Source organism: Equus caballus, chromosome 15, assembly GCF_041296265.1.
Source record: "Equus caballus isolate H_3958 breed thoroughbred chromosome 15, TB-T2T, whole genome shotgun sequence".
Lineage (NCBI taxonomy): Eukaryota > Metazoa > Chordata > Mammalia > Perissodactyla > Equidae > Equus > Equus caballus.
In genome coordinates this window covers 82,114,861-82,138,988 of record NC_091698.1, presented here as the reverse complement: position 1 = coordinate 82,138,988, position 24,128 = coordinate 82,114,861, and the positions used below count along the sequence as shown (strand labels likewise).

Here is a 24,128-nt window from a genome sequence, read left to right as displayed (position 1 = left end):
AGGTTGGTTTAAATAACACTTTTTAATAAAAATAAATATATTTTCCAAAACAAAAAAAGTTTAGTGAGAAAAGGCATTATTTTACATTTTTGCAAATCTGTGAAATAGCTGGCTTGACAGGAGATGGCTGGATTCTCATATCAGCTTCTGCATTCAATTTGTTGTGATAGGTGTTGGTTCAAGTAGATGAAGAAAATCTGGCCTATGCAGGTGTGTAGTTAGAAATGGAAGAAATATTTTAATAGCCTTTTCAGATATTTTTCTTTGCTATTTCACCAAAACTCGACAAGTGGTAGTTTCTTACAGGTTAGGGGCAACGTGGAATCTGAAACCATATCAATGAACTTTTTGTACTCTTACATTAAAATCCATTTGTCCATCCTGCACTTTGAATGAATCTCTTACCCACGAATGGTTTTGTAATGTGGTACATTGATCATTTGGAAATACAGGTTCACTGAATTATACAGATCTTCCCGATGTTGACACATTTCATTATATAATATCAAAAAATTACATTTGCTAGTATCTCCACTGGTCTCATGAGAAATTCTTCAAGTATTAGGAAACTGTTAAGCTTGTGGTGGCTGATACAAGTTTTCCAAAATTCTAATTTTTGCTTGATAGCTCAATTTTATCATTGGTAACAAATACCATCAGTCATCTTCTTTGAGGTGACGGGCTCGTTTTGTTCATTTTTGAGAACATGTGTGCCAAATACCCAAGTCTGAATAACTGTAGTTGGTTGGTCAGTCATTCTTTCAAGTAAAAATGCTGTTCCATGGAAAAAGTGGCTAGTTCAGCTTGCAACTCAATCACGTAAGTGCTTTTCCTCGAGACAACCATTGTGCTTTGATATGTAGCAGAAGTGTTTTATGCTGACTTTCCATTTTGTCACATAAAACATTGAAAAAACATATACTTGAGTCAATATTTAATACAAATTAATTTTTACTGCTTCATCAAGGACATTAAGTTTTTTAAAAATTGTGAGTGTGAGGTGGTGAAGAATATAGTGACTATAAGTACAGTGTGCTGCCACTGCATTCATTAATTCTTGCTAAGGTGCCAGCAATTTCACCCACTGTTGCTTTTTATACCATTAGTGCAAGTGTCAACACAGGGAAAAAAGCAAATAAGATCTTAGTATTATTAAGAAAATATTTTAACTCCATGGATACTCCATCCCTGAGAGGAACTTGGGATTTGAGCTTTGAGAACCACTACTCTAGACTGAACAGAATATGTCTCATCAGAGGACAGCAGGACCATCACCTCCCCCTTGGTATAGACGGCCTCCATGAGATGATGGAGCTGCAGGAATAGAGCCCTGTTTATTCAGTGTTTTAGCGTCAATACTGCAGTTATGATCAACTGAAGTCTCCAGGTCTCTTTTACAAGACCTACTATCAAGCAAGGCTTCCTGTTTGGGAGTTTAAAAGGTTTTCAACTTAAAGACAGATAAGTTAGCTGATGACCTCACTTTGGGACAAGGTGAGTTGGAGGTGATGGACGTCATCCAAGTGGGGACGTTTCACAGATGGTGGGAAATGTGGAAGTTCAGCTACAGATTGGGGAATCCTCAGTCTGAGATGGACAGGTGAAGCCAGAAAGCTGCCTGAGTCTGAAGAAAAACCTAGGGTGACATCGAGTCCAGGGAAGGCACAGAGAAGATGAGGTTAGACAGGTCAGGTGGACCTGAGAAGTGTCATGAGAATCAGGAGAGAGCCTAAGGCATGAAGTAGGCTGACTGGTCTGGTAGTGTGCTGCAGAGGAGGTGGTGACTGAGGGCTGAGCAAAGGCCATGGGGCAGGGCTGTAATGAAGTCCTTAGAGACTCGAAAGAGTTGTTTCTGTACAAGGATGGGTTTGGAAGCCATGTGGTAGGGAGTAGGAAGGGAACTCCAGAAAAGGACGAGAAGGTGGTGGGACCAGGCCAAATATCCAAAATTTTCGTCTCCAAAACAAAGAATGAGGGAATGGTTGGAAATGGTAGCCGTGTCAGTCTGGGCTTTCTGAGAGAGAGGAGGTGTGACTATGGGACATTTGGGTAGTACCAATAGAGGAGGATGGAGAAAGGGAGCTGTCATCCCTAGAGGCCCAGAGGTGACTGGGAGGCATATCTTTTCTCCAAAGGGCAGTGATGACATAGTTGATAGGATGTGGGTATTTGAAATCACTTATGCCAGATCTACTGCCCTGGAGAACTTTGAGAAATATTCTCTAACATTCCAAAAGCCCCGTCAGCTGGGCTCAGAGATAGTAGCAATTAGTGCTAATTAATGGAATTTGGAAGTCTTGACTTGCAGGATGGGTGTGTGTTTGCGAGATGTTTATGAAAGATGGTGTTTATCCAGAGGATTTCCTTTTCTTTTAAGTTTCAAGGCTGGAGGCTTAAACTTCTTTAATCCAAAGGAAGGAGAACCAACAGTTGTTATAAAGCCACAAATCTCTGCTCAAGTCTCTTATAGGATTAGAGACAGCAGAGAAGGCTAGGAGTGGGTGAGGTGGATACCCCACAGTCCCGGTCCAGGGCAGATTTGAGCTAGGTAAGAGTCTCAAGGATGGAGAATAAGGTGACTAGCATCCGAATGGAGACTGGAGAATGTTCTTCCCTCTCTGAATCCAGACAGTAGCCACTCTGCCCCTTTGCTATAATTCTTTCTGTTCTTACCAGCCACATTTCACTTTGAAAAGTCAGTAAAATACAAATAATAATAATGATGATGATGGTGATGATGATGATAAAATAGTGGGAGGCAAGAATTCCAAAGAACATGTTTCTTGCCTTCACATATTGTTAGAGGACAAAAAACAGGGTGTACTTTTCATTTGAATTAGCTGCTGCTCATTCATTCAGCCCTTGGCAGAGCAGGATGCTGGTAGAGATCTGCCTATTGTTATAAACCAGCTCCTCCTAGGAAGGAATAAACACACAAAGCCAATCCATTGTTGTTCTCCAGGAAAAATAAGAACTCCAGACTTCGGGAAGCTGAGGGGCAGGACAGGGTCTGACTTACCCAGGTGGCAGGCCCTGGAGTGGGCTGAGGGGGAGGTGTGTAATGGGAAGACCTCTAGTTGCAGGGGCTGCCATTGAAAGACTGGGGTCAGGACAAAGCAGTGGCTTCCCTTCCGGCTGGCCTAACCCATGCCCTGGGAAAACAGAGGCACTGCAGGGAAGTGATGAAGTTGCAACCATTTCTCCAAAGAACCTGGCCTAGGATTTGTGAGCACAAGCCTAGGAATGCTAATTTGCTCCTGTCCCAAGCCACAGCTATTGACTTTCTGGTCTCTTATTCTAAATGCTCCTTAGGGACCCCAGCTTTATCTAATAAGAATCGTCATCAGGAATTTAAAGTTTTCAGAACTCCAAAGCCATACAAGATGGGAATTGGGATTAATCCCAATGTATAGATGAGGACAGGAGGAGGATGGGCCTGCATATCTCTGAGCCTGTTGGGTTCTGTGCTGGCACCCCACGTGCAGCATCCTGTAATCCCTCCAATAATACTGTAAAATGGAAATTCCTTCCTCGTTTAACTCAGGAGGCAGCTGGGGCTCAGAGAAGTTAAAATGACTTGACTACGGTCGTAAAGATAAGACGACATGGGGGCAAGGTAAAAGCCAGGTCTTTCAGACTCCGGTCTACCTGTGGGAGTGGTGATTTTCCATAGCAAGTTTGAGGTTGATTTTTTTCCCTTTGGAACCAGAGAGGGGAGAGGCTCACCGTGTGGTTTTGTATGCTGAAGCAGATCCCTCTCAGTGCCTTGGGGAGCTACCTGGTTATTCATCTCAGGCCCTCTGCCCGACCTCCCCTCTCCACCCTACCCTAGCATGCCTCTTTCCTCTGTTCCACCCCAGCAAAGAGGAGCAGGATGTCTCAGCTGTCGAGGTCTCAGCTTGCAGAGCTAGTAATTAGCCCTTTGTGTCCAGTTAACCACCTTTCATCTCCTCCACCTGCTGGTGTCCGCTTTCCCTATTAGCGTCTCTCAGCTCTTTGCGGAGCCCTCCTCCCTCTTTGTGGCCAGCTCGGGTCCTTTGTCAGGGATGACGGCTAAGGGATGCACACACACAGGGCAGGGCTGCTCCAACCAGAATCGCTCACATTTTCCATCCTAGGTGCCAGACATCTCTCTCTTGTCCCCACCCCAGAGGCAGCCAGGTTTAGGTCACCTGGCATAGAGGCAGACAGTTGATAGCTAGGCCCCCAAATTTCAGGCCTTTGGAGCCCTGGTATTACCTTTCAGTTCCCCTCCAGGAGTGAAATGGGAGCTGACTGACCGGCAACTTTTATACTTAAGCAAAGAGACTATTGACTAATTTCTCATCTGCAGGAGCTCACACTCAACCCCAGACTTCTCTGCTCTGAGGCTGCCCACGTGGGTCCATCAACCAAACATCCTGAGTTTTCCTGGACAATCCTGCTTTCATTCTCCTCATACTTAACCATTTATTTGCGCTGTCCAATGTGGTAGCCACTGGCCACATGTAGCTATTTAATTTTATATTATATTTACATATATCATATAAATTTATATTAATAAAAATTAAAGAAAATTAAAAGTTTTAGCCTCGTTTCAAGTGCTCAGTAGCCACATGCGGCTAGTGGCTACTGTTGGACAGTGCAGATAGAAAATATTTCCATTATCGCAGAAAGTTCTATTGGACAGCTCAGATCTATACAACCAGAAATTCCAGTATATTGGCATCCAAACTATATCACACAGACCATTTCTTCCCCCTAGAAGGTCCTAAGCTCCCTTGACCTTTCCAGTGAACTCATTTGAGTTCCCCGAACGTCAGGGCCTGTTGGGTTTGAAGGCCACCTGGCAAAGGATGCCTCTGAAGAAATGTGTTCTATAAATTTCACCATTACCAAGTTTGAATGCCTGCTATTCCTACACAGGGGACATGAGGGACCTAGGATCTTCTTGATGTGTTTGATCTTCAAGACTTCACTCCATTTGCAAAGGAGGGACTTGGTGTCTATTAGTTTCATCCAAGCCATGAGCCCTGGCAGCCAAAGGTGACAGCTGGATGTGCAGTCCAGTGTTGGCAGAGAGAGGAAGGGGCAGGGCTGAGGGAATCCCAGTGTGGGATGGATGCTTCTAGATCTGCCCTGCCCTGGGGGTGTGGGTGGGAAATGCTTCTCAGAGCCTCCCTATCTTCCTTTCTGGACTCTTGGAGATGAGCCTTTGCTGAAGAGAGAAGAGAAAAAGATTTTTTTTTTCCTTTCTCCATCCAGCGAGAAAGGGCTCTTTGGTGTAAGAGGTTTAACCAGAAGCAGTTTCCTTTTGGAACAGGGGCAGTTCTTTATTCCCTGCCAGCTCCTGCAGGCAAACAGCATACTGGGCTGGCCTGCCGCATCAACTGTACCTGTCATGTGCTTGGCAAGTCTGACTTGAGTCCTTTTTTCCACTGCCTTCCCCACCCCTTCAAATTGCAGTTGCAACCTCTCATTTTTCTGCTGCCTAGATGATTAAAAAGCATGACTTAGTGGAAAAATCTTGACCTCCTTAGGGTCAGCCTCTTAAGCAGCTGTTGGAGATAAGATTGTGCTGGCAAAATACTCAGCAACACTTTGCGAGGCTTTCTGTCTGCGTGTAAGGAAATGAGAAGCTGTTTGGTTCTGGGTGCATCTTGTTTGTCTGTGGAGAAAGCTACCATCTTCAGAGGCATAAATTGACGTTATCTGATAATAAAATAAAATCTCTGATGGGTTAGATGATTATAGTTCTTTTTTAAAATGCAATTAACAGGCTTTGTAAAAGGAAAATTTTAATGGCACCTGCTTTGAGTAATTCCAGGAGCAAAGTTCTCTGGCAGCTAAGCAGTATCAGAAGTTCAATGCTCAGACTTCCCCCAAGGACTTAAAAGACTTAATTGTGCCGCTCTGGGTATGAAAGGCATTGTTTGGAGTTATTTTAATTACTGTATTAGTACCGCTGCCTCTTGCTCGCAGATCACTTACCGTTGTCCTGTTGAAACGGCTCCAAAGAGGACATGCCAGTTCGAATTTAGCATATGTCCTCAAAGCGTTTTATCTTTGTATTTGCCAAAACCTTGTACCTATCCAGTGAGACAAGAAGGTCACTTCGCTTCTCAAAAAGAGAAACCGAGGCACAGGTGGTTGAGAGGATTGGTAAGGTATACAGTTGATGTCAAGGACATAGAGAGAGTGGGGTCTCTGGCTTGACACAACGTGTCATCAAATGAATGGCTCATTGGGAGTCTTATACATCTGAGTTTGGGTCTCCATTTAACCGCTTCCTAGCCTGTGGCCTTAAGCGAGTCACCTGCCCTCTCTGTGCTTCAGTTTCCTCATCTATAAGATGGGGATCACACCACTACATACTTCATGGGATTATTGTAAAGGTTGAGATGCTACTCAGAAAATGTCCCTGGCATATCTTCTATAATCATCATCATTATCATTTTAACATTTTTTCCTCTAATTTTAGCTAAAGACCTATTCCCAGCCTGAAATGAAATCACGGACTCTCCGCCCTTACCGTCCTCCTCGTCCTTCTGCCGGCCTTGCTGCTTCTTGTCCCTTTTGCTCTTCCTGGGCTTGGGGGATCATCATTAGAATCCGGTTGCCACATCTCTCAGCAGGGAGTCACAGGGTGGGCGCTGCCCTGGCCTGGAGGGCAGAGGGAGGGCCCAGGTCTGTACTGGGCCAGATGTCCATCCCCTCCTGATGTTTCACAGCTCCGTCTTGGGTCCTGAGGATTTAGAACAACTGTCCAGACTGGGAAGCTTATCTTCTGGACCTGGCAGCCCAGGTGGTCATCCTGGTGCCTAAAACTGGGGCCTCCAGCAGCTGAATGGGCTCAGAGTCTTGCCCACTCTCCCTGGTCAGTTTTCTATCTATGAAATGGGTGTGTTGACCCCGAGGCATCCATTCATTTTCCAAAAGGCACAGACGCTGAAAACAGCAGATCTAGGTGATGTCTGAAAGAGCTTTGTCAACCAGGGCGTGCTCTCCACGCGTTGGGGTTCCCCTCGCTCACTCCCAAAAGCTTGTGCTTGGAAGCTGCCTGTGTCCTCACCCCCAGGGAGGGGCTTGAGCTCCACAAGAGGAGAAGTGAGGAGGGGCCCATAGAGGCCACCGGACCCTCTCCCTTATCGGTACCTGTGGATCCGTGAGCAGAGCACAGTCCAAGGGTAGGACTGCAGGGCTGGCCGCATCAGGAAGAGAAAGCCTGGAGTAGGGGTGAACTTTCCCCACGCCTCCTTTCACCCCACTAGCCAAACCCCTTCCCCGGCTTGTTTTCCTCCTGGCTGCCATTACTATACTTTTTATGAGCCTTGTTAAGTCTTTAATGATGCCTGGTTGTGCAGCTGGCTTAAGGCTTAATCCCCAGCAATCGGGCTTTATTGGATAAATGGTTAATAATCACTCGTCTACAGGGATTGGGGAGGTTTTGTTGAGGCCCGTGATTCCCAGAAGCCTCACGTGGCCTGTGACGTGCTCAGTGACTTGACTGGGACAGCACTGCTTGGGGTTGGGGTGCAGTAAGGTTAGGCACCACGGAAGTTGAGATGGCCTGAGTTTGTAGGAGAGCATTTCTCCTACCTCCTGAGAACAGAGGATACCTGTCTGCTGCCGTGGGCCTGTCTCGAGCTGAGCCAGGCTCAGGCAAGCCCCAGGATCTCTTCATGTGTGTGTCTCCACCTACTCCTGGTTTTGCTTTCCTTTCTCTTGTCATTAACAAGCTGTGTGGCCTTGAGCAATTCTCCTGACCCCTCTGGGCCATGGTTTCCTGGTCTATTAAATGGAGAGGTTTGAAGAGATGGGCTTGAAGGTGCCATGTGGCTCTCGACATCTGTGATTCTGTGAGCCCCCGTGTCCCAGACAGAGACTCCTCTCTCTGGCTCTCGGTGTGTCACTGAGGACTGTGAGTGGCAAGGGGCCAGCAGCCCATCGGATTAAGAGCTTAAGCAAAGAATTGGGTCAGCGGTAGTCACAGGGCAGTGTGTGCAAAGGGAATCCACAGAGCCTGACATGGCCCTCGATTTTATAGCCTGGTTTGGGATTTCTCCCAGCTCTGGGTAGGACACACAGTAGGCATTGAAAAAACAAGCCTCGTTGACGGGACTCTGGGAAGAGAAACAGACTCTTCCAGGTGCAGAGCCGTCCAGGAGCCAGGAGTTGTTCACAGGTGAAAAAGGAGCCTGGGGTTTTGTTCCCAGCTTGCCTGTGGCTGGGGCCACGCCCTCAACCCTGATTTGGCCTTGACTTTACAGTTGCAGCAAGATAGGACCCATGTGCTTGAGGGGCAGGTGGCATTGGGGCATGGGAGTCAAACAGACATGGTTAGAATCTCAGTCAACCACCTCTCATTTCCAGGCTGTATGGTTTAGGCAACCTCCTTCTCCAAGCCTGAAATTTTTTAAAGATGGCACAGCAACACCTGTCCTTTAGCATGTCTGTGTTGGTTCAAAATTATATATGCAAAGCAGTTGGTAGTGGCTCATACTAGGTGCCAATAATCGACATGGGAGGAATTTCATGTCGTGGAACCTGTTGTCTGCTTTGGACTGCTTGAGTAAAATGCTTGATGCAAATAGAGGTGTGATTTACTGTGGATGACATGATTTTGAAGTCTTTCATTTGAAAATAAAATAAAAAATACAAACAGAGCTACAGCCCCGTTTAGACTCTGTGGCGCTGCCCTGAAAACTTTGAGCTTCAGGAGTAGAGTCCGAGTCTGCGGAGGGATGCTTTCCTATGTTGCCCCAGAATTTACTCCCTGGCTCCTGCCTGTGCCCCTGAGTATCCCGAGGGCTGAGCGCCGTCCCTGGCATACAGCGGGTGCTCAGTTCTCTGTGTGTCTGAGAGATGAAGGAATGGGATTTCTCTGCTTGGATCTGTATGTGACCGGTGTTCGCTCTGCTTTTATTTCAGATCTTCCCCGACCCGTCAGACTTCGACCGCTGCTGCAAACTGAAGGACCGCCTCCCCTCCATTGTGGTGGAACCCACAGAGGGGGAGGTGGAGAGCGGGGAGCTCCGGTGGCCCCCTGAGGAGTTCTTGGTCCAGGAGGATGAGCAGGACAACTGTGAAGAGACGGTGAAAGAGAGCAAGGAGCAGTAGAGTCCCCGCCAATTCCCACGGGGTCGTGCCAGACAGCATCTGTACCTGAACTGTTCTTTCCCATTATGATGGAAGAAGAGAGTGAGCCACAATAGTTCTGAAAATGTCAAACGATGGCTTCCGTTTTGCACCTGCAAATCACTGAGTTGATTTTCTTTTCTTTTCTTTTCTTTTTTTGAAATGTGTCGGGCAGTGGAGCCCTCTGCGACAATTTGCAAGGCCTTCTGAGAAAGGAAGCTGCTTAGAGCAGGGGTGGGGGATGTGGGGAAGTGGGTGCGCCTGTGAGATCATTATCTGAACTCAAGCAGGCTAGAGGCCGAGGTGGGATTCCAGTGGGCTCTGGGGGCGGGGGGCATAGGGGCTGTGCACAGCGAGCGAGGAACATTTGGGGTAAGAAAACAAACACGAGACGAAAGAGAAAATGCACGTTTTAAAGAAGACATTGAGCAGAGAAGTACAGCCAGGAAGTATCCAGTGAGCCTTCTCTCTGGCTGCTGGGGTATCAGAAAACAGAGTCTTCATCTCTTTCTGGTTTCGCCCACTGCTGCCTTTGCTTTTTTTCTGGTGTGTTGATACCGGGAGGCAGGTAAAGGAGAGCCATGGAAACTGGCTGCCTGCAAAGCCAGCTGGAGGTGATGCGCAGGAGAGAAAAAGGTCTCCCTTTTCCTTCTCTGCCGACCCTGTGCTCCCGCTGTGGCGTGTTCACGGACCCGCGGTAACCGGGAGGGTTTTAGGAGCCAGGGCTTTTGAGCTTCTCTCCCCTGATTTATCTTTTTTGCTCCCTGGCCCTTTTGGAGTAGTGAGAACACTTCCCACCCTGGTTGCTGCCCCTGAAGTGGACACTTGCACGTGAAGGGCCCTCCCCAACTGCTCCCCAGACTTGCCCCAGTCTGAGTGGAAGTGCAGAGCAGGTGGGCTCTCCCAGGCTGCTCGCTCCTTCTCCTACCGCCACCCTGCCTGGTCCCTGGCCACGGCAGTCAGGCAGAGGTGGTTCCCAGAGTGCTGTGGGTTCCAGCCAGCCTGAACGCCACACCCCTGTGGGCGCGTGGCCTGTTTTTCTGGTGGGAGCTGAGTGGCGAGCAGAGGCGGCTTTTTCTGCTTATTGTTGGGGAGGTGAGCTTTAACGCAGGTGCCGAGAGCTGGCTAAGCTGGGAATTTTGGATGCGGGTGATGAGGCTCTTGTATTGCAGCCTGGGGATCGAAGTCTGAAACCAAAGGGTGTCCTGAGAGCCCTGGCTTCTCCCCATGTTGTTCCTGGATGCCAGTGGGAAGACGGTGTGATGAGGGAGCACTGAACAGTGGTCCTCACCCCTCCCCACCTCCCACCTGTCCACTGCAAGGGCTGTTGTATGAGAAAGCTAGCCTTGGACTTAGAGCTTCTTGTCATAGTTAGGGACCATGTGGTGCAGCAGGTTGCAGGACACACTTCAAACCGGCTCCATCTCAGAGCAGGACTGAGTGGCCAAGAGGTGGGCTCAAGAGCCTCCCTGGAGCCAAGGCACCGACCATGTCCCCTCAGGTGTCCAGTTGGTCCAGGTTGACCCCGGTTTTGAATTTGAGTGTAGAGATGTATTTAATACCTCAAGGTCAGTGTGGCTCTGGGCAGTGTTGAGGCAGGAAGACAAAAGATGAAGGTGTGCTGTTGCCGGTCAGCAGGATTTGGTCCCGGGGAGCCGATGCTCACCCCAGCCCCCTGCTCCCTCCCTCTGTGTTGTTTGCTTGTGTTACACACCAATGGCAATAACTTCTTCCAGCTCCTTGTGGAAGGCGGAGAGGCCTGCAGCCTGCACTGTGGGGTTTCTCTCTCATGCGCGCTCTCCCTTTCCTTCTGTTTTGGCTGCAGAGTCTCCTCGCTCTCCTTCCCCACAGCTGCATTCTCATCCCACCTCCCTTTGTGGATGGGGTCTTGCCTTTTAAAATCCCGTGTTTCTGTGTCCCCCTCTCATCTGCTCCTCTCTATCATCTGTCCTGGTCTTGCCGTGTGATGGGAACGTGCTTGTAAACTGCATAACAAATCTACTTTGTGTATATGTGTGTTTATGGAGGTGGTTTATTATTTTTGCTGGTCGCTAGACCCCTTTGTATGACCATTTGGAGTCTGAGTGGGCCAGAGGCTGACAGCTGAAGTCAGAACCCTCAGCGGTGAGCCTGTTGGGGGAACCCAGCCACTCTTGGATAAATGGCTGAGCTCCTGTCTGGCCTCCTCTATTTTTTTTTTTTTTTAAGTAACGTGTGTATTTCTAACTGATCGTATTGAAAAAAAACCCCTAGTATTTCAGTAAAAATGCCTGTTGTAAGATGAACCTCCTGTAACTTCTATCTGTTCTTTTTTGAGGCTCAGGGAGAAACTAGCATTTTTTTTTTTTTCCAAACTACTTTTTGTCACTGTGACAGTTGTAAATAAAGTTTGAAAATGCTTTCCACTCTGGTCTGGTTTCCTGCTTTCTTCCTGCTCCACTGGAATGAACAGAGCCCAGGACTAAGCTGCAGCTCTGGCAGGAGGCCGAGCTGGGGGAAGTCGAGGTGGGTGGGGTTCCTGACATAGCCCACCTGCTGGCCTTTCCGGGGTGAGCCCCTCAACGGTTCTTTCTCCCCTGGCTGAATGAAAACAGCCTTTCCTTCTATGCTGGTAGGTCTCAACTCTGGATGCACATCAGAATCACCAAGAGAGCTTAAAAAAAAAAAAAAAATCCGTGGGTCCTACCCCCAGAGACTTGGATTTCTGTGGGCTGCCGGAAGGTCCAAGTGTTACTATGTTCTAGAATCATCTGAGGAGATTCTAACACGCGGCCACAGTTTTAAGCCACCTTTCTAAGGGAAGAGAAACACCCGAGATACAGGGTAAGTTCCTTCACAAAGACTGGGCGTGAGTAGATGAGGGGGTATGTAGCTGGAGAGAGCTTGGCAGTCATTCAAACCATTTACTTTGTTCAACTGAGCAGTTCTCAGGCATTGTTAAGACATTGGGATAAACAAAAGAGCCGTGGTCCCAGCCCTCCTAGTGCTGTGTTAATGTAAAATTAAACGACAAATGTGGTGAGTGGAAGGCAGGGAAAACAGGGTGCGTGGAGGGAATGTTTCCCGCAGAGAGAAGCCTTGGCACGAGCTTGGCTGGGGGAGACGGGGAAGAAATAGTCCAGAGGGCTGCTTAGGCCTGGTGGGGAGGGTGGATTGTGTTATTCTGCGTGCAGGGCTGGAATGCTGTCACTTACGTGTTTATGCCGTCTGGCTCTATGGAGATGGGACTGGAGTGGCAAGACGGAAGGCCTGGAGACTGGGATGGAGTTTCGTGCAGGTCGAAGTGAGGGAAGGTGGTGCTTTGTGGACGGGGTTGGTGACATTTTTCTAACCCGAGGCTGGATATTTTTGCCTTTAGTCAGCCTACATCTGGGCTCATAACCATGGTGAGAATAGATAATCAAGTGATCTACACTGAGGGTGTCCCCCGGTGTTAATAGAATGTCAGTCCATTGTAACATTAGCCTAAGCAGAACCATTAGGTCTATGGATCTGCTCCCGTGGGGTAACTTGCTGGCCTCGACCATCTTCAGCTTGGATTGTCCCTCTATTTCCTTCTGCAGCCTGAGGATGGAGTTTATTAGAACACAGCCTCTCAGATGACTGTCTTTATTCATGGATGACATTGTCTATGTAGAAAAGCCTATGAAATCTAAAAAAAGAAAAAAGGAAAAGCTACTAGAACTGACGCGTGAGTTCAGCATGGTTGCAGGATCTAAGATCAATCAATATACAAAAATTGACTGCATTTCTATATAGCAGCAACGAACAATTGGAAATTGAAATTTAAAATACCACTTACCATCAAAAAATATAAACTACTAGGGCCAGCCCGGTGGTACAGTGGTTAAGTTCACATGTTTCACTTCAGCAGCCCGGGGTTCAAGGGTTTGGATCCCAGCTGTGGACCTACACACTGCTTGTCAAGCCATGCTGTGGCAGGCGTCCCACATATAAAGTAGAGAAAGGTGGGCATGGATGTTAGCTCAGGGCTAGTCTTCCTCAGCAAAAAGAGGAGGATTGGCAGCAGATGTTAGCTCAGGGCTAATCTTCAATAAAAAAATAAATAAATAATTTTGGGATAGATCTGACAAAAGATGTGCTAAATCTTTTCAACGAAAACTACAAAACACTGCTGAGAGAAATTAAATAAGATCTACATAAATGGAGAGGTACAGTATGTCCATGGATCTGAAGACGCGATGTTGGTAAGATGTCCATTCTCTCCAAATAGACATCGTTGATCTACAGATTCAACACAATCAAAATCCCAACAAGCCTTTTGGCGGAAATTGACGATCTGATTGTGAAATTCATGTGGAAATATAAAGGCCCTAGCATAATCAGAATAACTTTGAAAAAGAAGAACAAAGTTGGAGGACTCAAATGTTGATGTCAAACCTTACTACAAAGCTACAGTAACCAAAACAGTGTGGTATTGGAATTGAGACAGACCACAGATCCACAGAACAGCACAGAGTCTAGAAATAGACCCACACGTCTGTGGTTGACTGAATTTTGACCAAGGTGCCAAGGCAACTCAGCAGAGAAAGGATAGTCTTTTCAACAAATGGTACTGGAACAATCAGATATTCTTGTACAAAAGTCTCCTGGGGGACGCAAACCTGAGTCTTCACTTCTTTCTCCCATTGTCTCCTTGTGACCTTCTAAATAGAATAACTACTCATTCAGAAAAAAAAAATCCTTTTTCATAGTTGACCAATCCCTTCAACACAGCCCCCACTCCACCCCAGTTTGCCTCTTCTCTCCCTAAAGGAGGAGCATTGGGCGGCAGCTGGTGAATTTGCTGTGTTATTCAGGCTGGCTTGCATCCACGTCCTGCTCAGCCCCTCCAGACATGATCTGAGGCCAGTTTCTTAATGTCCAGGATCCTCAGTTCCCGTCTGTGGAATGGGGATAAGACTAGCACCTCCTGCACACGGGTAGGAAGGTCGAGTGCTCAGAAGGTGCTCCACAAGTCAAGACTTTCTTCTCTCTTCCCTTTGAAGATCTGGTGGCTAAGGAACTGGCCCCGGTCTTCTGTTCCCTGCTTTTTGCTCCAGGTCCTTTGTGTTCACCAGAGTCAAGGGGAGCTTCTAGGTGAAGACACCTCCCTGCTCACAAACGCAACCCCCTTAGTCTGCCCCCTTTTGTTCATCACCATGAGGGGGGAAAAGCAGAGAGAAGAAAGGAATTCAATGCCTCCCCTCCACCCCTCCCCCCCTCCCCGAATATTGGCGAGGGAAGGAGGAGACAATTCCCATGACAGTGGGCCTGAAGCTCAGCTGCTGTTTAAAAAGGTGACACTGGGACCAGCCCCATGGCCAAGTGGTTAAGGTGACACACCCTGCTTCAGTGGCCCACGGTTCACTGGTTCTGATCCTGGGCACAGAGCTGTGCACTGCTCATCAGGCCATGCTGTGGAGGCATCCCACATAGAGAAACTGGAATGACCTGCAACTAGGAAGTACAACTACGTGCTGGGGCTTTAGGGAGGGAAAAAAAGGGGAATAAAAGGGAGGAAGATTGGCGACAGATGTTGGCTCAGAGCCAATCTTCCTTACCAAAAAATAAAATAAATAAATAAAAATAACAAGGACAGAGGCCTGTTTGAAGTGGTGGTTGAGCTTTGTGTAAATTGGGGAGAGATTCCAGGTGGGGTGACAGCAAATGCAAAGGCCCTGTGGTAGAAATTGACTTGACTTTTTTGAGGAATGTCTGTGAAGCTAGTATGGCGAGAGTAGAGGGAAAGAGAAGTAGCTGAAGTCTGATACCACAGAGCGGAGTTTAGAATCTCTGTTGCTCATCATGAGAACCCCACTGGGGAAGGAAGCAGCCCATGGAAGTCCACCAGTCAGCCCATCCAGAGTTGGCTGACTGGTGGCAAATGGCAGTCCATATTGATGGATCTGAGGCACTGTCACATCCTGAAGGAGCTGCTGGGTTGTCAAAGGAGGATTAAATTAGGCAGAATTCATTTTGTATATCTGTCCTCCAATTACTGAAGGGCGGTTGTGGCTAGGAGAATGGGATCTGAGATCAGACTCCTGGATCTGCAGCTCAGCCCTGCCTCTTACTAGCTGTGTTACCTTGGGCAAGTTATCCTTCTCCTCTGTGCCTCACTTTTCTCATCTGTAAAATGGGTACCCACCTCATGGAGCTGTGGTGAGGTTTAAATGCATTATTACTAGTAACGTGCTTAGAACTATACCAGGCACATGGTAAGTGTTCAAAATGTTAACCATTGTGGTAGGCAGAGTAATGCCCCCCACCCCAAAGATTTCTGTGTCCTAATCTTAGGAACCTGCAAGTATGTTATGTTACACGGCAGGTGGGAATTAAGGTTGCAGGTGGAAATAAAGTTGCTAATTAGCCGACATTGGTTTGGGAGATCCTGGATTATCCAGCTGAGTCCAATCTAATTACAAGGTTCTTATAATGAAAGGGGGAGGCAGTGAGTGAGCGCCAGAGTCAGAGGAAGATTTGAAGATGAAATGCTTTGAAGATGGAGGAAGCGGCTGCCAGCTAAGGAATGCAGGCACCCCTAGAAAAGGCAAGGAAACGACTCTCCTAGAAACCTCCGGAAGGGACACGGCCCTGCCAACATCATGATTTTAGCCTAATGACAGCCATTTCAGACTTCTGACTTCTAAAATGGTAAGATAATTTATGTTGAGTCATTAAATTTGCGGTAGTTTGTTACAGCCACAATAGGAGATTAATACAGCCATTATTATCATAACTATGATGATGACGACGCAGACTTTTCCTTTGTGGCCTTAGAGACAAGATGGCAATGAATGTGAGGGGTTATCAGGCAGGCCAAGGCCACTGTCCAGCGTTGGCGCCCACACTGTCCTAAGGCTCAGAGTCTTCTCTGGGTGTCACCAGGCAGAAGTATCCATCAGTTGGAGGGGACACCACTGCACTGGCACTGGATAAATTGGAGGCTGTAGAGCCTTCATTCTAGAATTTTGAAAATTAGTGATTAGTGTATGAGATGCTTGTTGGCCTAGTCTACGAATCAGAATATTCATTAGAATGCTCCCTTCTCTCCATTTACCTGTGTAGAAGATCCTACTTTGAAATGCAGTTCATTTGCAATCTTCCTTTGCCATTTCCAATCAGAAAAACATGAATTCACTCTTTTCTAATATTGCTACCATTTACAGAGCTCTAGGCTAGAGGTTTATCTTCATTTCTTCTAATTCTCACAACAGTTTTGCACAGTGTATGTTGTTATAGAGAACTTTTTTCTGTACAAACTACATTTGGCAATGATGGAAATTATATAAGATGGTGGAATCTGGGGACCTCATCTTTCAAATCCCATGACAGTGGCAAATCAATTATTTGCATTTTTATTTCCTTCCAGTCGTCCCTCATACTTACCAGAATGTGCTCAATAGATATAATTTTTTTCCCATGAAGTAGGCATTTTTAATGTTTTTTTTTTTTTTTTTACAGATGAGGAAGCTGAGGTTAAAGGGCTTTGAAATATACTGACTCTGGAACCAGAAAGAGCAGGGTTAGAGTCAATGGTGTGCTGGTAAATGTGTAAGAGCTGGCTCTCCAAGGGGGAAAAAAAAAGCCCTGATTTGCAGCATTTGCCGGTTTCCATGGTGTAAATGCTCCCACCATGGCTGACTTTGTGGACAAGCTTCTCAACCTGTCTGAGTCGCAGCTTCCTTTTCTGTAAAGTGGATATAACTCCAAAACCAGGGCAGTGGCTGGTTCTGAGGGCCCCTCTAAACTCGAGTGCCCTTCTTTCATCCAGAAAAGAGAGATCGCTCCAGAATGAGGTAGCTGGTGCAGTATCTTTCAAACTGACTCACGAATCCTTATTGGGTTGTGAAATGGATTAATTTGTGGATTGCAACCAGAATTTCAAAAAGAAAACAAATAGAAAAGGCTAGATTAGAACAAGAAGAAATCAGAGTGTAGCAGACACAGGAAGGTCGTGTTGTTCCCTGAAACTGTTTCATTCCTACATCTGTATGGATGTGTGTACTGGGTCTTGAAAGATATTTTTCTTGCTGTAGGTCCCACTCCACACAGTTTGAGGGCCACTGACTTAGTGAACCTGGCTTTCTAGAAAGCACTGCTTTTGCCTTAGAGAGTTGTAGGGTGGGAGAGAGGCGACTAGGAAAACTGGCTTTCCATCCTCCTCTGCAGAGGAAAAGGGACTGAGGCACCCAAGGGCAGAGCCTGAGTGGCTGTTGTGGGGGACAAGCCAGGGAAGGCCATGATGCCCTTGGCCTCCTCCGAGGCCAGGGTTAGTCTCCACGCAGCCCTTGGCAATTGCCTGGTGAGCACTGGAGGAGGGAGGGAACCTCACATGAGGGAGGAGGAGGAAGCTGCACAGGAAATCCTCGCTGCAAGCTCGCTGCCGCTGGAACCCACGACAGCAGCTACCAGACGACCAACAATAGCGCCATTAGATAAAAATAACCCGAGGAGTCTGCAGCCCTGCCGTGCAGGACAGGGGCTTGCTGTTTGAGGGCTGAAATGTCACCAGGCTACAGCTGGGGTCATGCTGCTTGGCGCCGTGCTATGCCTTGATTTCCTGATTGCTAATTAGAGGGCAGTTTTCCAACCAGAGGTCAGTTGGGCTGGTGCCAGGAACAGGGCCCCTTGCCCCCAGGGTCTCTGCTCCTCTACACTCTTGCACAGGGGGATGTGAAAAATCACTCATGCTAAGACCTTGAGGTCTGAATGTGCCACCTCTCCCAGGTGGGCCTTCACCTGAAAGGAGGGCACAGGAGGGCTTACCCGAAGCTTGTCTCACAGGCGGCATGTTCGGGGCACCCGTGGGGACAGAGGCCTTCTCGGCAGCCCTGAAGCCTCTCCTTTGGCTCCCCTGGGTCTGACCCTGTGCTGACCCCAAAGCACCTCCCACTGTTCCCCAAAGGCCTCTCTCCAGACTGAAGAGACAGGCTCCCTGCTTCCCCTCAGTCCCCGAGCTCTGGCAGCCTCCAGGCCTCCCACGCACGGGGGCATGGAGGGAGGGGGTGAGGGTCATACCAAGTGTCATTTTACCACAACAAAGCCTATTGAGGATTGGCAGCCGGCTCTGAAACACAGAGAGAGTCTCCCCTGTTTGCTTCTGGCCTACACTCTGCTGATTTCAGCCTGCTTCCCAGCCTCCCCTGCCTATCCCAGAGGCACCCCCATCCCTCCAGGACTTAAAATATTCACAAGGGCACTGCACTCTACAGTTTACAATACACATTCACACAGCATTTTTTAACCTGGGACAATAGGTAGAATTTAAGGGTGCGTGTGAATTCTGATGGGACAAAAATGACATTATATTTTCATTAACTATTAAGTGAAATTTAGCATTTCCTGCTATTAGGAATGTAGGCAACAAACCGCAGGAGCGTCAGCAGCACCTGTGGTTGTCACCAACAGAAAACACGTATTTTCACTTTCCCAGTACGCTTCTTGCGGGTATCATGAATTACCATGGTAGTCATGACTACCTCAAAATCACACCTGCCGCTGGATTGCGTTAGATAAAGTATTAATAAAGGGGGACATTCGGGCCCGGCCTGCTGGCCTAGTGGTTAAATTCATGTGCTCCACTTTGGTGGCCTGGGGTTTGTGGGTTTGGATCCCAGGTGCAGACCTACACACCACTCAGCAACCTATACTATGGTGGCATCCCACATACAAAAAATAGAGGAAGGTTGGCACAGGTGTTAGCTCAGGGCCAATCTTCCTGACCAAAAAAATAAAAGGACATTTATGACTTGATCACAAATGTGTTTTTAAAAACCCTTTTGATAGCTGTATCTCAGGTTTTCTTTGCAACATTCTGTACTTTATTTTATGCATTTAAAGCATTATTCTGAGAAGATTAAAACTCCTCCAAGCTACCAAAAGGATTCATGGCACAAACATATTAAGAGCCTCCTGAGGCACTGGTGCTGGGGCCCCAAGCAGAGCCAGAGTAGACTGTGCAGGCGAGGAAGCCTTACCCACAACCCCAGGGGCTCAAAGCCAGAGAAATACCCATAAGCAAATCAACAACCGTAAACTAAGCTGGTGGTGCTGTGAAGGCTGAGGCTGTATGGACAGAGGGCATAGCTGGGGAAAACCTGAGGGGACCATTAAGCAGGTGGCCACTACCTCATTTTAGTCTCTCTGTGATTCATGGCCAATTCTGGCCAAAGAGGAGAGAGCCCATCTACTTAGCCCATCGTGGGATGCTCCCGAACAGCTTGGGGCCCTGGGTGGGGACAGCTTCACCCGGGGCCTGTTCCACTTTCCCCAGCAGCCCCAGCCCTGGGCCTGGGAGCGGAGCAATGAGCTGTCGCCACTTGGCCTGAGATGTTTCCAGGAATACAGAACTTCCGTTGCAAAAACCAGGAGTCCTGGGCAAACCAGTACAGTCGGTCATGCTACTTGGAAGCCAAATCTCACCTTTTTGACCTGGGACAAATTCAATTGCCTGGAATTTGGGTCAGCTTATTCCCACAAGCACCTTCTCTGTCTGTTTGTCCATCCCTGCCTGTATCTGTCTATCTGGGTCTGTCTGGCTCTCACTTTCTCCCCCTCTACCCAGTTTCTGCTTTAGTCCCCAAGCTAGTCATTGCCCCCAGCTCCTGGCTGTCAAGTGACTTGAACTTTTCATTCCCCTGGGGGCCTGCTGAGCACTACTTGCTCTTCGTTTTTAATTGAGGTATAATTTACATAAAGTGCTCACTTTCCAGGTGAATAGCTCAGTGAAGGTTTATACACCCATAAAACCACCACCCAGGTCTAGATAAAGAATGCCTTTACACTCAGAAGGCTTCCCAGGGTCCCTTCACTGTCAATTACTCTTCCAAAGGGTCACCCCCATTCTGACCGCCGCCACCTTCCTGTAAATGGAATTGCGCCCCCTGCACCCCTCAGGAGCACACCTGCCCTGTCTAAGCTGCTTCTGGTCCCCGTGCTGCCAACCTGGCTGGGAGAAGCCCACTTCAGCAGGACCGTGAAGAGTGGGGGACAGAAAATGTAGGGGAAATTTTAGACCTTATGGCTGGAGGGAATAAATAGCCTCACTTTCAAGTGAGGATACCAGGACTCAGAGAAGGACAGTTGACTTACTCGGTCCTTCCTTTGACTAATGGTGACTGGGCTCGAAACACAGCCTGTTTGGGGAGGCAGAATTGGGATTAGAACCTAGAATCCCAGGGCGACCTCCTTTGGGCAAAAGCCAGGGCTGACACCTGCTGGCAAGGTGGGTTTTGCCTGGGAAAGCCGAGCAGACATCCTGCTTCTCCTGCCAACACCCCCCGCGCCTGAACCACAGGGCTGCAGAGTTGCGCTCTCAGTGCTTGCTGCACGTTAGAATCTCAGGAGAGCTTCACCAAGTCTCGATTTCCGGCCCTCACCCCAAACCGACGAAATCACTGTCTCTGGGAGTGAGACCCTGGCACCCATGTTTTGTAAAACGCCTCAGGCGATTCCAATATTCAGCTAAGTTTGTAAAGCAATTGCACTTCTCAAACTTTACAATACATATGAATCTTCTGGGGCTCCTGTTAAAATACAGATTCTGATTCAGCAGGTCTGGGGTGGGCCGGAGATTCTGCATTTCTGATAAGCTGCCCAGTGAGGATGATGCTACCGGTCCAGGAACCACCACTCCTTGAATACCTAAGATACAGAGGACCACTCTGCATCCCAATGCCTCTTCATATAAATGTATTTTGCAATGATTCATGTTTCAGTTTGTCTTTTAAATATAAGGCTCAGCCACTCCCTCAAATAATTATATATCCACTCACCTTTACCAAGAAAGGTACTCCTTTCTGTGCTCCAAATATTGTCCTCAATAACTTTGAGGATAGAGAAATAGAGTAGAGACAGAGAGAGCAGTGACAGAATATCTAATACATATCCAGTTGGGGATCCTGAAGGAGATGAGCAAGAAAATGAAAGGAATACAATATTCAACAAGAAAATGGATGAGAATTTGTCATAAATGATTAAAAACAATATTCCACAGATTTGTGAAGGCTTTTGAATCCCCCCAGAAAAGATGAAGAGAAATACACACCATAAATTACTTTTTTTTTTTTGGTGAGGAAGATTGTTACTGAGCTAACATCTGTGCCAATCTTCCTCTCTTTCATGTGGAATGCCGCCACAGCGTGGCTTAACATGCAGTGCTAGGTCTGCACCCGGGATCTGAGCCCGTGAACCCCGGGCTGCTGAAGCGGAGTGTGTGAACGTAACTGCTGTGCCACCTGGCCAGCCCCCATACCACAAATTAAAATGTAGAACACCTAAGACGAAAGGAAACCCGAAAAGCAGCCAGGAAGGAAAAGACAATTAACTTCAGCAGAATTAATATTCAAGTGACTCCTGAATGTCCTCCCAAGAAACAAAACAAAACAAACCAGCTTTGAGGAGCGATCACTCCCATTTTAATGATGAGAAACGGTGGCTCAGAGACCCACAGTGTCAGTGGCCATGTTAATCACTTGCCCCTCTCTACCCACCCCCTTTTAAAATTGTGAGTATTATGGTTTTGGATCTAATTAAAAGTTTACTTGGAGGTCCAACCTCACCCAGTCTTTAGTACAAACTGCTAGAAAAAAGGGCTGCCATTTTTCTAATCTCTGCCTCAGATCTCTTGTTCACTTCCAATTCCCCTGATTCCTTGCCCTGCCCAGTCAAACCTTTGCCAGCACTTCCTTTCTAAAACTCGGTTCCATCTCTCACCACTGTTACTGCCCCACCCCAGGCTGGTGCCAACACCACCCCGCAGGACTATGACAGGGCTTCTCACCAAAAGGGTTCGCCAGAGCGGTCCAGCTAGAATGCTCTTCAACAGCCCCCCAAAGAACCACCCCAATCCTGGCTGGCTTCTCCATCCTTTGCCCACACCACCAGCTAGGTTTGGGCTATAGGATCCTGGCCTGGAGATCCACCAACAGTCCTGCTACCCAAGAGAATTTCTCTACTGTGGGTCAGCAAGACCAGCTCTCTGACGGCAGGCAGCCATGTGTGATGGAGAGAGAAGGGGTTTTAGAGTTAGAGAGACCTGGGTTCAAATTCCGATTCCCCTGCTACTCACTGACTGGTCATGTGACTCAATTCTCTGTGCTTCAGTGTCATCCTCTGTAAATTGAAGGGAGACAATAATACCCAATTAAGGTAATTATTGTAAAATAATTATTGTAATGTCTGGCATTTAGAATGTTTTTAGGTTTCAATAATTCTCTCCTATTGTGAGGATTACATGAAAGGATGCATGTGGAAGGGGTCAGTTAGCTGAGTTCCTGGGCCACAGAAAGTGCTCACCAAATGTTATATCTCTTCTGTCCCTTTCTCAATTACCATCTCTCTGATGCGGAACAAGCCATTTCTCTGCTCGTCCTTCATCCCAGGTAACAAAATGTGTGTGTGTGTGTGTGTGTGTAGAGGGGTCAGGCCTGAGCTCACAAGCTTCCAACCTCCCACTGTGCCCACCCTTTCTGGGAAGCCTCCTCTGACCCCTTGCAGCCTGCAGCTTTGCTGAAATTCCTGGGACCAAGAAACCTCTGACCTTAAGCTCGGGGTGGTTATCTTAGGTGTTGGGGGTCGGGGAGAGAAAAATGTTGGCACGTGGATGGGTTCATGATGGCCCCAGCTCAGAAGCTGCCATGGATAATCACTGTTTATCAACTCACTGGAAAAAATGACTACAATTACATTTCACACATCAACAAAAAGGAAAAATAAAAGCCCCATTGGAATGTCTGAGTCACTCTTCAGAGCCTTTAAATTACCCGTTCATTATGACCCTTCTCCTTACCGCCTCCCCGCCCTGTGCGGGAAAGTGCCGGGCCACGTAGGCTGCCATTCGCCTGACGCTTGCCAGCCTGGCCAAAAGTCCCTGCACATTGCCTAAGACACTGGGGGATTAAAATAGACCACAAAGAGTCCTTAAAGGGATCAGTGTGCCTTGGAGGGTCATTCTTTTACAGGCTCTGTGCTCCGGGCTGACTTGTGACTTGGGCGTGTCATTTACACGTATCTACAAAAGCCAGAGGAATGTCATGGTCAACAAGGAGCTGTGCTGTCACTTGGTTTGTGCACAGATGTAAAGCTTGCTTGTTCAAAAATGAATCACTTCCCTTAGGAGAAGAAGGTTGGAGGACTGAGCAGTGACCCCACTGGAGCATCGTACCTCTTCTGCTGCTAGATGTGTACAGGCCAACACGTCATTGAAACAACGCATATGCCCCCAGCCCCGCCCCCAAAACTGGGTATAAGTTAAACATTGATCTCTAAGACCACATCTTACATTCTCAGGAACAGTGGTTTCAAAGGCATTTTTTGGGTCATGCTCCCCTTTGAGAATCTAATGGAAGCTATAGACTTTCTCCCCACAAATACCAATGCATTGCTTACAGATTCCAGAAAATTCACAGACTCCCCTGAGAGGTGGGGTGTACCTGGAACCAAAATTGCATTGGGCAGCCTTATTATCTGAAGAAACCCTGTGGTGAATTCATTTGGGTAGTGTCCTGTCCTGTGAATTCCTTGTCCCACCTCATCCCTTTTGTGTGTTTTCTAAGACCTTATCTTGGCAAATAAAGTTTACTCATGGAAAGAGAAGGAGCTCTGACACTGAGGCCTCTGGGTCCCTGTCCCAGGTCATAATGCCCCCAGAGCTCTCCTCTCAGCTCATTCAGATGCCAGGACATTCTTTCCAAAGCAGGAAATTGAATCAGGCTAACCTCAGCACAAAGTGCCCACTGTCAGGGCCTGGTGGGTCTCCTGGTGCCGCCAACACCAGGACTATCTCAGATCTCTTGGTCACGCCCATAATCCTTAGTCTCCCAACAGGAGTGCTATTGGAGAACAAGGAAGAATAGGCTTCCAGGCTGAAAGTGCACGCTCTATGATACTCAGGGTTCAAGAATCTTGACTATCATCCATTCATTCTTCAACTTGGTCATTAAATCAGTGAGCGGTGAGCAACAGGTCCAGGCTGGAGAAGGCTGTGTTCACGAAGCAGTTTTATG

The 24,128-nt window shown here is 47.7% G+C and overlaps 1 protein-coding gene and 1 long non-coding RNA gene across 5 annotated transcripts in view; both read left to right on the top strand.

The window, feature by feature from the left end:
• LBH (LBH regulator of WNT signaling pathway) overlaps nucleotides 1-11,522 on the top strand; it is a 37,932-nt gene extending 26,410 nt beyond the window's left edge. For all 4 annotated transcript variants that reach the window (XM_070235620.1, XM_070235621.1, XM_005600098.4 and 1 more), the window contains one exon: nucleotides 8,911-11,522. In XM_070235620.1, the coding sequence (XP_070091721.1) occupies nucleotides 8,911-9,099 (189 nt within the window). In that variant the 3' untranslated portion in view covers nucleotides 9,100-11,522. The remainder of the gene's footprint in view (nucleotides 1-8,910) is intronic.
• A 354-nt stretch (nucleotides 11,523-11,876) lies between these two features.
• LOC138917705 (uncharacterized) lies at nucleotides 11,877-16,919 on the top strand. Its single transcript, XR_011426128.1, has 3 exons — nucleotides 11,877-11,940; nucleotides 15,563-15,774; nucleotides 16,585-16,919. It is a non-coding gene; the product is annotated as an uncharacterized lncRNA (long non-coding RNA).
• The last annotated feature ends 7,209 nt before the right edge of the window (nucleotides 16,920-24,128 follow it).